This window comes from Muntiacus reevesi, chromosome 10 (genome assembly GCF_963930625.1).
Source record: "Muntiacus reevesi chromosome 10, mMunRee1.1, whole genome shotgun sequence".
Classification (NCBI taxonomy): domain Eukaryota; kingdom Metazoa; phylum Chordata; class Mammalia; order Artiodactyla; family Cervidae; genus Muntiacus; species Muntiacus reevesi.
The window spans coordinates 11,297,000-11,310,181 of record NC_089258.1 but is presented as its reverse complement, the minus strand read 5'-3'; the positions used below and the strand labels follow the sequence as shown (position 1 = coordinate 11,310,181).

Here is a 13,182-nt window from a genome sequence, read left to right as displayed (position 1 = left end):
CAGTTCCGTTCAGTTGCTCAGTCATGTCCAACTCTTTGCGACCTAATGGACTGCAGCATGCCAGGCTTCCCTGTCCATCACCAGCTCCCAGAGCTTGCTCAAACTCATGTTCATTGAGTCGGTGATGCCAGCCAACTGTCTCATCCTCTATTGTCCCCTTCTCCTCCTGCCCTCAATCTTTCTCAGCATCAGGGAGTCAGTTCTTTGCATCAGGTAGCCAAAGTATTGGAGCTTCAGCTTCAGCATGAGTCCTTCCAGTGAATATTCAGGACTGATTTCCTTTAGGATGGACTAGTCCAAGGGACTCTGAAGAGTCTTCTCCAACACCACAGTTCAAAAGCAACAATTCTTCGGTGCTCAGCCTTCTTTATGGTCCAACTCTCTTATCCATACATGACTACTGGTAAAACCATAGCTTCGATTAGACAGACCTTTGTTGGCAAAGTGTTCTCTTTGCTTTTTAATATGCTGCCAGGATTGTCATAGCTTTTCTTTATATCTATCTGCATTTTTCTTATCCATTCATCTGTTGATGGTCAGATAGTGTTCAAACTTTGACTATGTGAATAATACTTATTTGAACAAAAGAGTACAGTGTCTTAATGGTTTTTAGCATACAGATCCTCCACTTTCCTGGTTAATTTGTTTGAAATTGTTTTCTTGATTTCTGTTCCTGATGTTTCATTGTTAGTGTATAGAAATGCAGCTGGTGGTATTTTCACGGATTCTATATGATGTCTTGTCTATTGCAAATAGAGAAAACTTTTTCCTTTCTTATTTGGGTGACTTTTATTTCTTTTCTCGTCTAGTTGCTTAAGCCAGTACCATGGTGAGAGTGGGCATTTTTGCTTTGTTCCTTATCTTAGAAGAAAAGCTTTTGGTATTTCATGGTTAGCTGTGGACTTGTTGTATATAGCTTTTATTATGCAAGAGTGCATTTTCTCTTTACCTGGTTTGTTGAGAGTTGAATGAATGGATGATGAATTTTGTCAAATGCTTTTCTGTATCTATTGAGATGATTATATGATTTTTATCCTTCATTTTGTTAATGTGGTAAATCACATTGATTGATTTGAATATGTTGAACAAAGGTGCAAGGTGATCATGATTTATGTATGAGTCTTTTAATGTATTATTGAATTTGATTTCCTGATACATTTTATTGAGGACTTTTGCTTCTAAGTTCATCAGGGATATTGACGTATAGTTTTCTTTTTTTAAAAGTTCTTTCTCTGACTTTGGTATTTAGGATAATGCTGACCTTATAAAATGAATTTGGAATTGTTCCCTCCTCTTTTAATTTGGGAAGAGTTTGAAAATAATTGCCATTATTTATTCTTTAAATGGTTGGCAGAATTCATCATTGAAGCCATCTGATCCTGGTATTTTCTTTCTGGGGAGGTTTTTGAGTATTGATGCACTCTCCTCACTCATAATTGCTCTGTTTAGATTTTCTATTTATTTCTTTGTGATTCAGTCTTGGTAGGTTTTATCTTTCTAGGAATTTTTTCCATTTGTTCTTGGTTGTCCAATTTGTTGGTGTATAATTGTTCATAGTAGTCTCTTATGATCCTTTATATTTTTTTATGTATCTTTTGTGATCTCTCTTTCATTTGTCATTTCTCCATTTTTTTTTAGAAAGTCTAAACAGTTTATCTGTTCTTTTTTAAAGAAAAATTAACTCTAAATTTCATGGATCTTTTTATCTTTTTAGTCTCCATTTTATTTATGGCTGTCTGATTTTTGTTATTTCCTACTTTCTGCTAACTCTAGGCTTATTTATTCTTATTTTTCTAGTTCCTTGAGATATAAAATTGGGTTGTTTATTTGAGATTTCTTTTTTCTTCATGTAGACCTTTATTGTTATAAACTTCCCTCTTAGAACTGATTTTGCTACATGTTATCAGTTTTGATATGTTGTATTTCCATTTTCACTTCTCACAAGATATCTTTTGATTTCTCTTTTACTCATTGGTTGTTCAGGAACATGTTGTGTAATCTCCACATATTTGTGAATTTTCCAGTTTTCCTAATTGATTTCTACTTTTCTTTTCTGGCCACACCATACAACTTGTAGGATCTTATTTTGCAAACCAGCAATTGAACCCAGGCCCTCAGCACTGAGAGTGCAGAGTCCTAACTACTAGACTGCCAGGGAATTCCCAATTGATTTTGAGTTTTGTTTTGTTGTGGTTGGGCTTAATATGATTTTGGTCTTCTTAACTTAATTAAGACTTGTTTGTGGGCTAAGATATGATTTACCCTGCATAATGTTCCATATGTGCCTGAGAAGAATGTGCTTTTTTTTTTTCTGTTGGAAAGCATGTGCTATATATCTTTTCATGTCTGTCTGACCTAATATGTAGTAGAATTCCATATATATAACTTGGGAGAAATGGACAAATTTTTAGAAAAGTATAACCTTCCAAAACTGAACCAGGAAGAAATAGAAAATTTGAACAGACCAATCACAAGCACAGAAATCAAAACTGTAATAAAAAATCTTCCAACCCACAAAGCCCAGGATCAGATGGCTTCACAGGTGAATTATACCAAAAACTTAGAGAAGCGCTACCAAAAAATTGCAGAGGAAGGAAAACTCCCAAAACCGTTCTACAAGGCCACCACCATCACCCTTCTACCAAAAGTAGACAAAGATGCCACAAAAAAAGAAAGCTACAGGCCAATATCACTGATGAACATAGACACAAAAATCCTCAGTAAAATCCTAGGAAACAGAATCCAACACCATATGAAAAAGACCATACATTGTGATCAAGTGTGCTTTATTCCAGGGGTGCAAGGATTCTTTAATATCTTCAAATCAATCAGTGTGATACACCAAATTAACAAATTGAAAGATAAAAGGTCACAATGGACTAAAGACCTAACTGTAAGAAACCAGAAAACCAGAAACCATAAAATTCTTAGAGGAACATAGGCAGTACACTCTCTGACATAAATCACAGCAAGATCCTCTATGACTTACCTCCTAGAGTAATGGAAATAAAAACAAAAATAAACAAATGGGACCTAATTACATTTTAACACAATGAAGGAAACTATAAGCAAGGTGAAAAGACAGCCCTCAGAATGGGAGAAAATAATAACAAATGAAACAACGGATGAATTAATCTCCAAAATTTACAAGCAGCTCATGCAGCTCAATACCAGAATAATGAACAACCCAATGAAAAAGTGGGCCAAAGAACTAAAAGACCTTTTTTCAAAGAAGACATACAGATAATAAACACAGGAAAACATGCTTAACAGCACTCACTGTTAAAGAAATGCAAATCAAAACCACAATGAGGTATCATTTCACACAGGTCAGAATGGCCATCATCAAAAAGTCTACAAACAATAAATGCTGGAGAGGGTGTGGAGAAAAGGGAACCCTCTTATACTGTTGGTGGGAATGCAAACTGGTGCAGCCACTATGGAGAACAGTGGAGATTCCTTAAAAAAAAAATGGAAATAGAACTGCCATACGACCCAGAAATCCCACTGCTGGGCATGCACTGTGAGGAAACCAGAATTGAAAGAGATATGTGTATCCCAGTGTTCATTGCAGCAGTATTTACAATAGCTAGAGCATGGAAGCAACCTAGATGTCCTTCAGCAGATGAATGGATAAAGAAGTTGTGGTGCACATACACAATGGAATATTACTCAGCTATAAAAAGGGACACATTTGAGTCAGTTCTAATGAGATGAATGAACCTAGGGCCTATTATTATACAGAATGAAGTAAAGACTCCCACATATTAACACATATATATGGAATTTAGAAAGATGGTACCGATGATTCTACATGCAGGCAGCAAAGGAGACACAGATGTAAAAAACAAACTTTTGGACTCAGTGGGAGAAGGTGAGGGTGGGGTCATTTGAGAGAGTTGCACTGAAACATGCATATTACCATATGTAAAATAGATGACCAGTGCAAGTTTGATGTGTGAAGCAGGGTACCCAAAGCCAGTGCTCTGGGATAGGGTGGAGAAGGGGGATTAGGATGGGGGGGACACATGTATACCTGTGGCCAATTCATGTTGATGTATGGCAAAAACCACCACAATATTATAATTATCCTCCAATTAAAATATAAATTAATTAAAAATAAAAATCAACAGTGTAAGATGACACACACACAAAAAAAAATTCTTCATTGTAATGAATTAAGGGGAGACTAGGGGGAAAGGAACTCTCAAAAAAAAAAAAAAAAAAAAGACTCCAGAGAATGACTTTTAAAAATTGATAAATATTGCCCAGGCTCCTAAGCCCCAGCCAGCATTGTGGGATCCCAGCAGAACTTATTTAGAGGAGACTTTTACTTACTTTTCTCACTTCACCCCCTTTCTGCCTTTTGACTCTTAAGTGAATAGCGTTAGGGGATGGCCTAAGCAAGGAGATCTAAAGGTCTGATTGCTCTTATAAAGCCTTTTAACCAACTCTGTTTTCAATTTCCCCTGATAACCATTATCTTCAATTCCTGAAGATATACAAATTGGCAAGTTTTTCTTGACCTCCCCTACTGTAGATGCTTAGCAAAGTGGAACAAGTTAGAACTCAAGCCTCCTGTTTTCATCCATCTTCCTCCATCTTCCAAAATTTTGTTGATATCTCTCTTTTGCTATTAACTCTTCAGTTTTCTTTTTTTATATATTTATCCTTTTTAAAAAGTTATTTTTTCTGTCATCCTAGTGGCTTTTGAGATCCACTATGTTTATCATAAGTTATACAACTTTTTTTTTTTCAGTGAAATGAAAATAAATTATAATTTAATTATATTTTATATTGTTAGGGCATTCGTTGGAAATTACCACACACAAATCATTTTAGTTTTACCCAGTTGTATTTGTTGTATAATAAAAATTCCATTTCATACAACACTAAGTCTGCCTTATATCTTTCCTAGGGGGTTTGTTTCTTTTAGGTCAAAGCTGGGAATGTTCGTGAAAGTCATTTAAGAACTTAAACCTTGTTGGGCTGCACCCTACAGGCCTGCAATTCTTGTAATTGCCCAGCCATAAGACCAAATAAAGCATCCACAGATAGCTAGGGAGATCAGTGGTTTTCTTTAATAGTGAGTCTTAACACACCTCATGTAAGGTCCTGGAGAGCAGACAGTGGGCAGCAGTTCCTGCTATGGTGGAGGGGGTGGGTGTTACCAGTTTTACAGGGAATTGGCGTCAGGTTGTCTCATCAGTTACTAGGGAAACCAGCAGAAGGGCCTGTTCCTCATCACCACTTTGATAAACTATTAATAGTGGGTGGAGCCATTCTTAAAGCTCAGCATGCAGAAAACTAAGATCATGGCATCTCGTCCCATCACACTAGGGAAACCAGCAGAAGGGCCTGTTCCTCATCACCACTTTGATAAACTATTAATAGTGGGTGGAGCCATTCTTAAAGCTCAGCATGAAGAAATCTAAGATCATGGCATCTCGTCCCATCACTTCATGGCAAATGGATGGGGAAACAGTGGAAACAGTGATAGACTTTCTTTTTTTGGGCTCCAAAATCACTGCAGATGGTGATTGCAGCCATGAAATTAAAAGTTAATGCTTACTCCTTGGAAGAAAAGTTATGACCAACCTAGACAGCATGTTAAAAAGCAGAGATATTACTTTGCTGACAAAGTTCTGACTAGTCAAAGCTGTGGTTTTTCCAGTAGTCACGTATGGATGTGAGAGTTGGACTATAAAGAAAGCTGAGCGCTGAAGAATTGATGCTTTCGAACTATGGTGTTGGAGAAGACGCTTGAGAGTCCCTTGGACTGCAAGGAAATCCAACCAGTTCATCCTAACGGAGAAGATCAGTCCTGGGTGTTCATTGGAAGGACTGATGTTGAAGCTGAAACTCCAGTACTTTGGCCACCTGATACGAAGAGCTGACTCATTTGAAAAGACCCTGATGCTGGGAAAGATTAAAGGCGGGAGGAGAAGGGGATGACAGAGGATGAGATGGTTGGATAGCATCACTGACTCAATGGACATGAGTTTGAGTAAACTCCAGGAGTTGGTGATGGACAGGGAGGCCTGGCATGCTTCAGGTCATGGGGTCACAAGGAGTCAGACATGACTGAGCAACTGAACTGAACTGGAACCATTCTGACCCAAAAAGTAGAACAGTCACTAGCTAGGAGTGGGGGAATGGGAGGTGGGGTGAGTTATTGATTAATCTGTATGATTAAGAGGGAAGTTTGGTCACGTGAACAGGCTGTGGGTGAGGCAAGGACTCCTTGGGCGGGGATGTACGCAGAGCAGGAGTAAAACCATCTTGAGTGGCCCGACCGTACACGGCCACGTAGTGTTTTTGAACTTAGCAAAAAAATTTTTTTTTAATTTGGCTGCACTGGGTCTTAGTTGCAGCATTTGGACTCTTCATTGCCATTTGTGGGCTTAGTTGCAGCATGCAGGCTGTAGCGTCCTAACCAGGGATAGAACCTGGGCTACTTGCATTGGGAGTGTAGTGTCTTAAATCGTTGGACCACCAGGGAAGTCCCCAGCAAAAGTGTTTTTACCTGTTAGCTGACAGTATTTTTAGTGACCCTCTTTTAAAGGATTTGAGAACTCGCAAAACATTTTAATAATATTTCTCATTAGGATTTGTGATGGTGACTAAATTTCAGGCTATTAAGCATATGATTTTAAGTTTAAGTATGTTTTAAAACATTATGGGAAAGTAAAATTGAAAAATACCAAACTCTATATTGTTTTATTGTAACTAAAAATACAGCCATGTTTTAAATGAAGCCTGTTTTGCTATCTTATAATCAAATAGTGTTTGGATCTTTTTTAATTGAGATGAAATTCACACAGCATAAAATTTACCATTTTAAAATGAACAATTTAATGGCATTTAGTATGTTCACAATATTGTACAATCACCTCCATCTAATACCTTTTTTTTTTTTTAATCATCTGCTCAGAGGAGATCCTCATACCATTAAGCAGCATTTCCAGTGGGGTATGTGTTTGATACCTGGCTGGGGAGCTAAAATTCCACATGCCTCGTGGCCAAAAAACCAAAATATAAAACAGAAGCAATATTGTACCAAATTTAATAAAGATGTTTTTAAAAAAACAGTACACATGAAAAAAAAACTTAAGGAATAAAATTATTCTTCTTACATAGATGTCTATTTGAAACTTCAAAATAAGACTGTTAGAATAAGGAAGAGCACATATTTATTTGAAGAGGATTCTGACAGGCCATAGTGTAGGGCAGATTGCCCCAATTTAGTGAGGAACTGAGCTGATTTGAGGTAGGTTTGTAAAACTTATGAAACGTGTAATTCTTTATTTATCACCCCCCCTTTCTAAGTTGTCGCCTTCCAGAGGTCACAGTTGTAGGCCCAGGGTTTCTCACAAGACTGCCCCAAATTCTCTTATTTTCTGTTGTATTTGTTTTGCTGCTTTCTGCTTTGCTTTTTAGCTTCTTGCTCTGTGTATTTTAAGAATTTGTCAAATGCCACTAGAGAAAAACCATTGGGTGTCACATCTCTGTAACTCCTTTCTTCCAGGACTTGGCAGCCTGGAACTCCAGCTTTTGCCTCCATTCTTTTGAAAGATAAAAACCATATGATTATCTCAATAGATGCAGAGAAAACCTTTGACAGAATTCAACACTCATTTATGATTAAAACTCTCCAGAAAGCAGGAATAGAAGGAACATACATCAACATAATAAAAGCTATATATGACAAACCCACAGCAAGCATCACCCTCAATGGTGAAAAATTGAAAGCATTTCCCCTGAAATCAGGAACAAGACAAGGGTGCCCACTCTCACCACTACTATTCAACATAGTGTTGGAAGTTTTGGCCACAGCAATCAGAGCAGAAAAAGACGTAAAAGGAATCCAGATAGGAAAAGAAGAAGTGAAACTCTCGCTGTTTGCAGATGACATGATCCTCTACATAGAAAACCCTAAAGACTCTTCCAGAAAATTACTAGAGCTAATCAATGAATATAGTAAAGTTGCAGGATATAAAATTAACACACAGAAATCCCTTGCATTCCTATATACTAACAATGAAAAAACAGAAAGAGAAATTAAGGAAACAATACCATTCACCATTGCAACAAAAAGAATAAAATACTTAGGAGTATATCTACCTAAAGAAACAAAAGACCTATACATAGAAAACTATAAAACACTGATGAAAGAAATCAAAGAGGACACAAACAGATGGAGAAACATACCGTGTTCATGGATTGAAATTGCTGAAAGCTTTGATGACTCCTCTACCTCTTGGCTGTGGCTCTTGCTGGGCCTTGGTTTCCTCTGGACTTTGCCCCATGCACCTTTTCTCTTGGTTGATTTTGCTTTGTGTTTCTTCAGTGTAGTAAGTAATAGCTTTGAATATAACTTGGTGCTGAATCTTATAAATCTTCCTAGCAAATCACTAAACCTATAACCAAGATCATTCTACCCAGCAAGGATCTCATTCAGATTTGACAGAGAAATCAAAAGCTTTACAGACAAGCAAAAGTTAAGAGAATTCAGCACCCACCAGATCAGCTTTACAACAAGTGCTAAGGGAACTTTTCTAGGCAAGAAACACAGGAGAAAGAAAAGACCTGCAAAAACAAACTCAGAACAATAAAGTAAATGGTAATAGGATCATAATATCAATAATTACTTTAAATGTAAATAGATGAAATGTTCCAAACAAAAGACATAGACTGGCTGAATGGATACAAAAGCAAGATCCATATATATGCTATGTACAAGAGACCCTCTTCAGACCTAGGGAAACAATACAGACTGAAAGTGAGGAGCTGGAAAAAAATATTCCATGCAAATGGATATCCAAAGAAAGCTAGAGTAGCAATACTCATCACAGATAAAATAGACTTTAGAATAAAGACTGTTATGTAGGAAGAACAGTAATTATTGATCAAGAAATCAATCCAAGAAGAAGATATAACAACTGTAAACATATCTGCACCCAACAAAGGAGCACCTCAATATATAAGGCAAATGCTAACAGCTATAAAAGGGGAAATCAACAGTAACACAAATAATAGTGGAGGACTATAACACTTAACTCACACCAATGGACAGATCATCCAAACAGAAAATTAATAAGGAAACATAAACATTAGATCAGATGGACCTAATTGATATCTACAGGATATTCCATTCAAAAGCAGCAAAATATACATTTTTCCTCTAGTGCACATGGAACATTCTTAAGGAGAGATTACAATTTGGGTCACAAATCAAGCTTTGGTAAATTTAAGAAAATTGAAATCATATCAAGCATTTTTTTTTTTTACCACAATGCTATGAAATTAGGTATCAATTACAGGGGGAAAACTGTAAAAAACACACACACACACAAAAAAAAACACATGAAAGCTAAACAGTATACTTCTAAATAACCAAGAGGTCACTGAAGAAGTCAAAGAGGAAATGAAAAAACACCTAGAAACAGATGACAAGAAAAACACAACCCAAAGCCTATGGCATGCAGCAAAAGCAGTACTAAGCGAGAAGTTTAAAGTAATACAAGCCTACCTCAAGAAACAAGAAAATCATCAAATAAGCAGCTTAACCTTACACCTAAAGCAACTAGAAAAAGATAAAAAAACACACAAAATTAGTAGAAGGAAAGGTCAGCAGAAATAAGTGAAAAAGAAATGAAGAAAACAATAGCAAAGATCAGTAAAACTAAAAGCTGGTTCTTTGAGAAGATGAACAAACTTGACAAACCATTAGCCAGATTCATCAGGAAAAAGAATACTCAAGTCAGTAACATTAGAAATGAAAAAGGAGAAGTTACGACTCACACCACAGAAATACAAAACATCATAAGAGGCTGCTATAAGCAACTATATGCCAATAAAATGGACAGCCTGAAAGAAATGGACAAATTCTTGGAAAAGTACACCCTTCCAAGACTGAACCAGGAGGACATATATGAACAGACTAATCACAAGCACTGAAGACAAAATATGAACAGATCAATTGCAAGCTCTGAAATAAAAACTGTGATCAAAAAGCTTCCAGCAAACCAAAGTCTAGGCCTAGAGAAGCACCTATCTGCTCAAACTCTTCCAAAAAATTGCAGAGAGAGAAAAACACCCTGAAAATTTGAAGCACCATGGTCAAAATAGAATGAATCATAGGTTTTTGAAAGTAAAAGAATAATTGTCATTTTAAAGGCAAATAATTAATTCAACTTTTTTTCCTAAAATCCTAACAGAGTGATGATATTTTAGTTGTGTAACAATGAAATTGTTCTTTTGAACATTAGATGTGCTGTAAAGTCTTGTATAGCCTCCAAACCACTCAGCCTGGTTTATCAGTACCACTGTGTCATGGTGCAAGCTCTGAACGTTTAAGAGGAAGTTTACTATGCAAGATCAAGTTGATTTTGCAATATATTTTTCTCTTTCCTTTAATGAGCAATATTAAAACAATTCTAGGAAAAATGATACTCTCATCAGATGAGTTTTGCCTTCTCATAAAATTAGAACCATGTAATCCATTATCTTGCCTTTTCCGATTAAACTTCAGATACTTGAACTGAATTTAGTATTCAGTTGCAGGAATTCTTTCATTTTCGGTGCATGATAACATCAGCTTCTCTGCTCATTTGAAAATATTATTGTTCCTTTTTTTATTGTCTGATTTTATAGCTTTTAATTGCATCAGCAATAGGAAATTCTTTTTTGGAAGTAGGTAGATTATAAACAAACATACATCTGTAGGAAACTTAGATTCTTTTGGTCACAAAAGGGGGGTGCTGAGATGTTTCTGTAATGTTTCTTTGTGTGTGTGTGTGTGTGTGTGTGTGTAAAGTCTCCCAAATGGGGAGAAATCAGAATATGTGATTTTTTTTTGAAGAGGAAAGAATATGTTACCTAGTGGAAGGGTTGCCTTAATCCCAAACAGCCTACCTAATGAAGTATTTAGAAGCACTTAGCGCTAAGCAAATATCTCTGTATCCCAAGGGAAAGTAATTAATCTGGGTATAGAATGTTCCCTTGTTTTTATTTTTATTCTTGACCAGTGGAGACTGTGAGGATGGGTATATGGGCTGTTCTTATGGCAAATGATTGTAGACTTAGAATAAGTGGTTTCAGGGTATTACTGGAGGAACCAATTAGATACCACAGTTTCTTATAAAGCCTCTTGAAATTATCTTTTACTTGACTTACAGTGATCAGAATAAACTCCTAAGCTTACAAATTGATGAAATCCTTCAATGAAGTAACCTACTGAGAAAGTCCATTTTTTTTTTTTAGCTATCTAATTGTAGGATATATATCGATACTCTTGTCATATAATTAAGTTAGCATTTCACCCTATATTATCAATGCAATTATTTTCAGCTATTACAAATGTCTTAATTTGTTCATTTGGATAACATTTTAAAATTTAACCCAAACTACTACTTGTATTATATTGAAATCAGTGTTAATCCAGTATATAGTCAAATAATCTTATTTTAAAGCCTTGTAACCTAACTAAGTCTTATGTGTTCTGTATGCTTTGGCTACAGCCCCACCACTTATGTTTTGGATGAAGATGAACCTCGATTCCTTGAAGAAGTTGATTACAGTGCAGAAAGTAATGATGACTTAGATATTGAATTGGCTGAAAACACAGGAGACTATGAACCTTCTGCCCAAGAAGAAGTACTTTCTGACTCTGAATCAAGAACATACTTATCTTGAACCCTTTGCCATCACTTATTAATTGCAAAGAAGAAGTGAAATATCTTGGTTTTTGTTACATAGGAAGTGTGAGAGAAATGACTTTATAGAAAGCTGACTCAGAAAGACAGAAAGCATCTTGGACCTGTTTGGTTTCAAGACAATAAATATGTTATTAATTCATGATAAAATTGGCACTTGTTTTATTTTAGATATTCAATGCACTTTACATAGCATTGAAGTATCAAATATTGGATTTACTTTTTAAAAAAACCCTGAGTGTCACTGCATGAGTTTTTAATCTCCTTATGGTTATATATCCTGCATCAAATGGATAATTTTGAAGTGCGTGAGAATATAAAGTCTAAATTCCAGAGTTGTTGAGAATCCTGAGTTACTGAAAACTAATATATATGTACATGGATTCCTGTAGATGTGTCTGTGTAAGGATGGGTAGATATTGAAGATAAGACTGTTCTTCTCAATCATGTTAACTGTTGAGTTGTGACTGAAATCATCCAGAGTTTGCCTTGAAACCATTACATTCTACATTTACCAAATTAAACAAATAAAAACTATATTAAATGTTGCATTCATTTCGTCATCCTTTTTAACCAGCTCAGATTATTTGTCTATGGAATCTTCGGGGAAATATTATAATAATCTGACATCTGAATACATTGATAAAAATTTGTGAAAAAAATGCTTACTAGCGTTGTTTATATAGTAGAGGCATACCTATCGTAAAAAATATATTTGAACAGCTCTTTTCTCTAAAATTGTGTCTCATGGGTGCAGCTAAAGTCTGCTGCTGCAGACTGTTGCTGCTGCTGCTGCTAAGTCCCTTCAGTCGTGTCCGACTCTGTACAACCCCATAGACAGCAGCCCACCAGGCTCCCCCGTCCCTGGGATTCTCCAGGCAAGAACACTGGGGTGGGTTGCCATTTCCTTCTCCAATGCATGAAAGTGAAAAGTGAAAGTGAAGGCGCTTAGTTGTGTCTGACTCCCAGCGACCCCATGGACAGAAGCCTGCCAGGCTCCTCCATCCATGGGATTCTGAAGGCAAAAGAGTACTGGAGTGGGGTGCCATTGCCTTCTCCGGCTGCAGACTGTTAAAAAGCTTTAAAAATGTAGTGAGGGTATGAGCCAGTGCTAAATGTATATGAAGCTTATGCTGCATCTCCTGAGCTGCGCAGTTATTAAGTGTACTGACGTGAATTCATTTGGGGCATGCTGACACTGTAACAGTCCTAGAAGGCAGTGAATTTCAGCCTTTTCTTGTAGTGACATCTTCCCAAGTTTAAGCTGTCCTGCTACAGGAATGACTTTGTCCTTATTTATGAAGCAAAATAAAACAAGTCCAATGACTTTGGATAACTGCTCTAAGAACAAAGTTTCTGTTGTAACAAAGCAAATCCAAAAAGATAATGTAGGAACAGACTTCCCAGGGCTTGGGTGCTTCAGTTTTGGCATGTTATCTTCACATATTTTGGAGAATTTTTCAAA

General features: G+C 36.4%; 1 protein-coding gene across 5 annotated transcripts in view; it reads left to right on the top strand.

Annotated features, from left to right (window-relative positions):
• The window catches only part of AGTPBP1 (ATP/GTP binding carboxypeptidase 1), a 198,361-nt gene extending 186,101 nt beyond the window's left edge, over nt 1–12,260 (top strand). For all 5 annotated transcript variants that reach the window (XM_065947297.1, XM_065947294.1, XM_065947296.1 and 2 more), the window contains one exon: nt 11,523–12,260. In XM_065947297.1, coding sequence (XP_065803369.1) covers nt 11,523–11,697 — 175 coding nt within the window. In that variant the 3' untranslated portion in view covers nt 11,698–12,260. The remainder of the gene's footprint in view (nt 1–11,522) is intronic.
• Nucleotides 12,261–13,182: the final 922 nt, after the last annotated feature.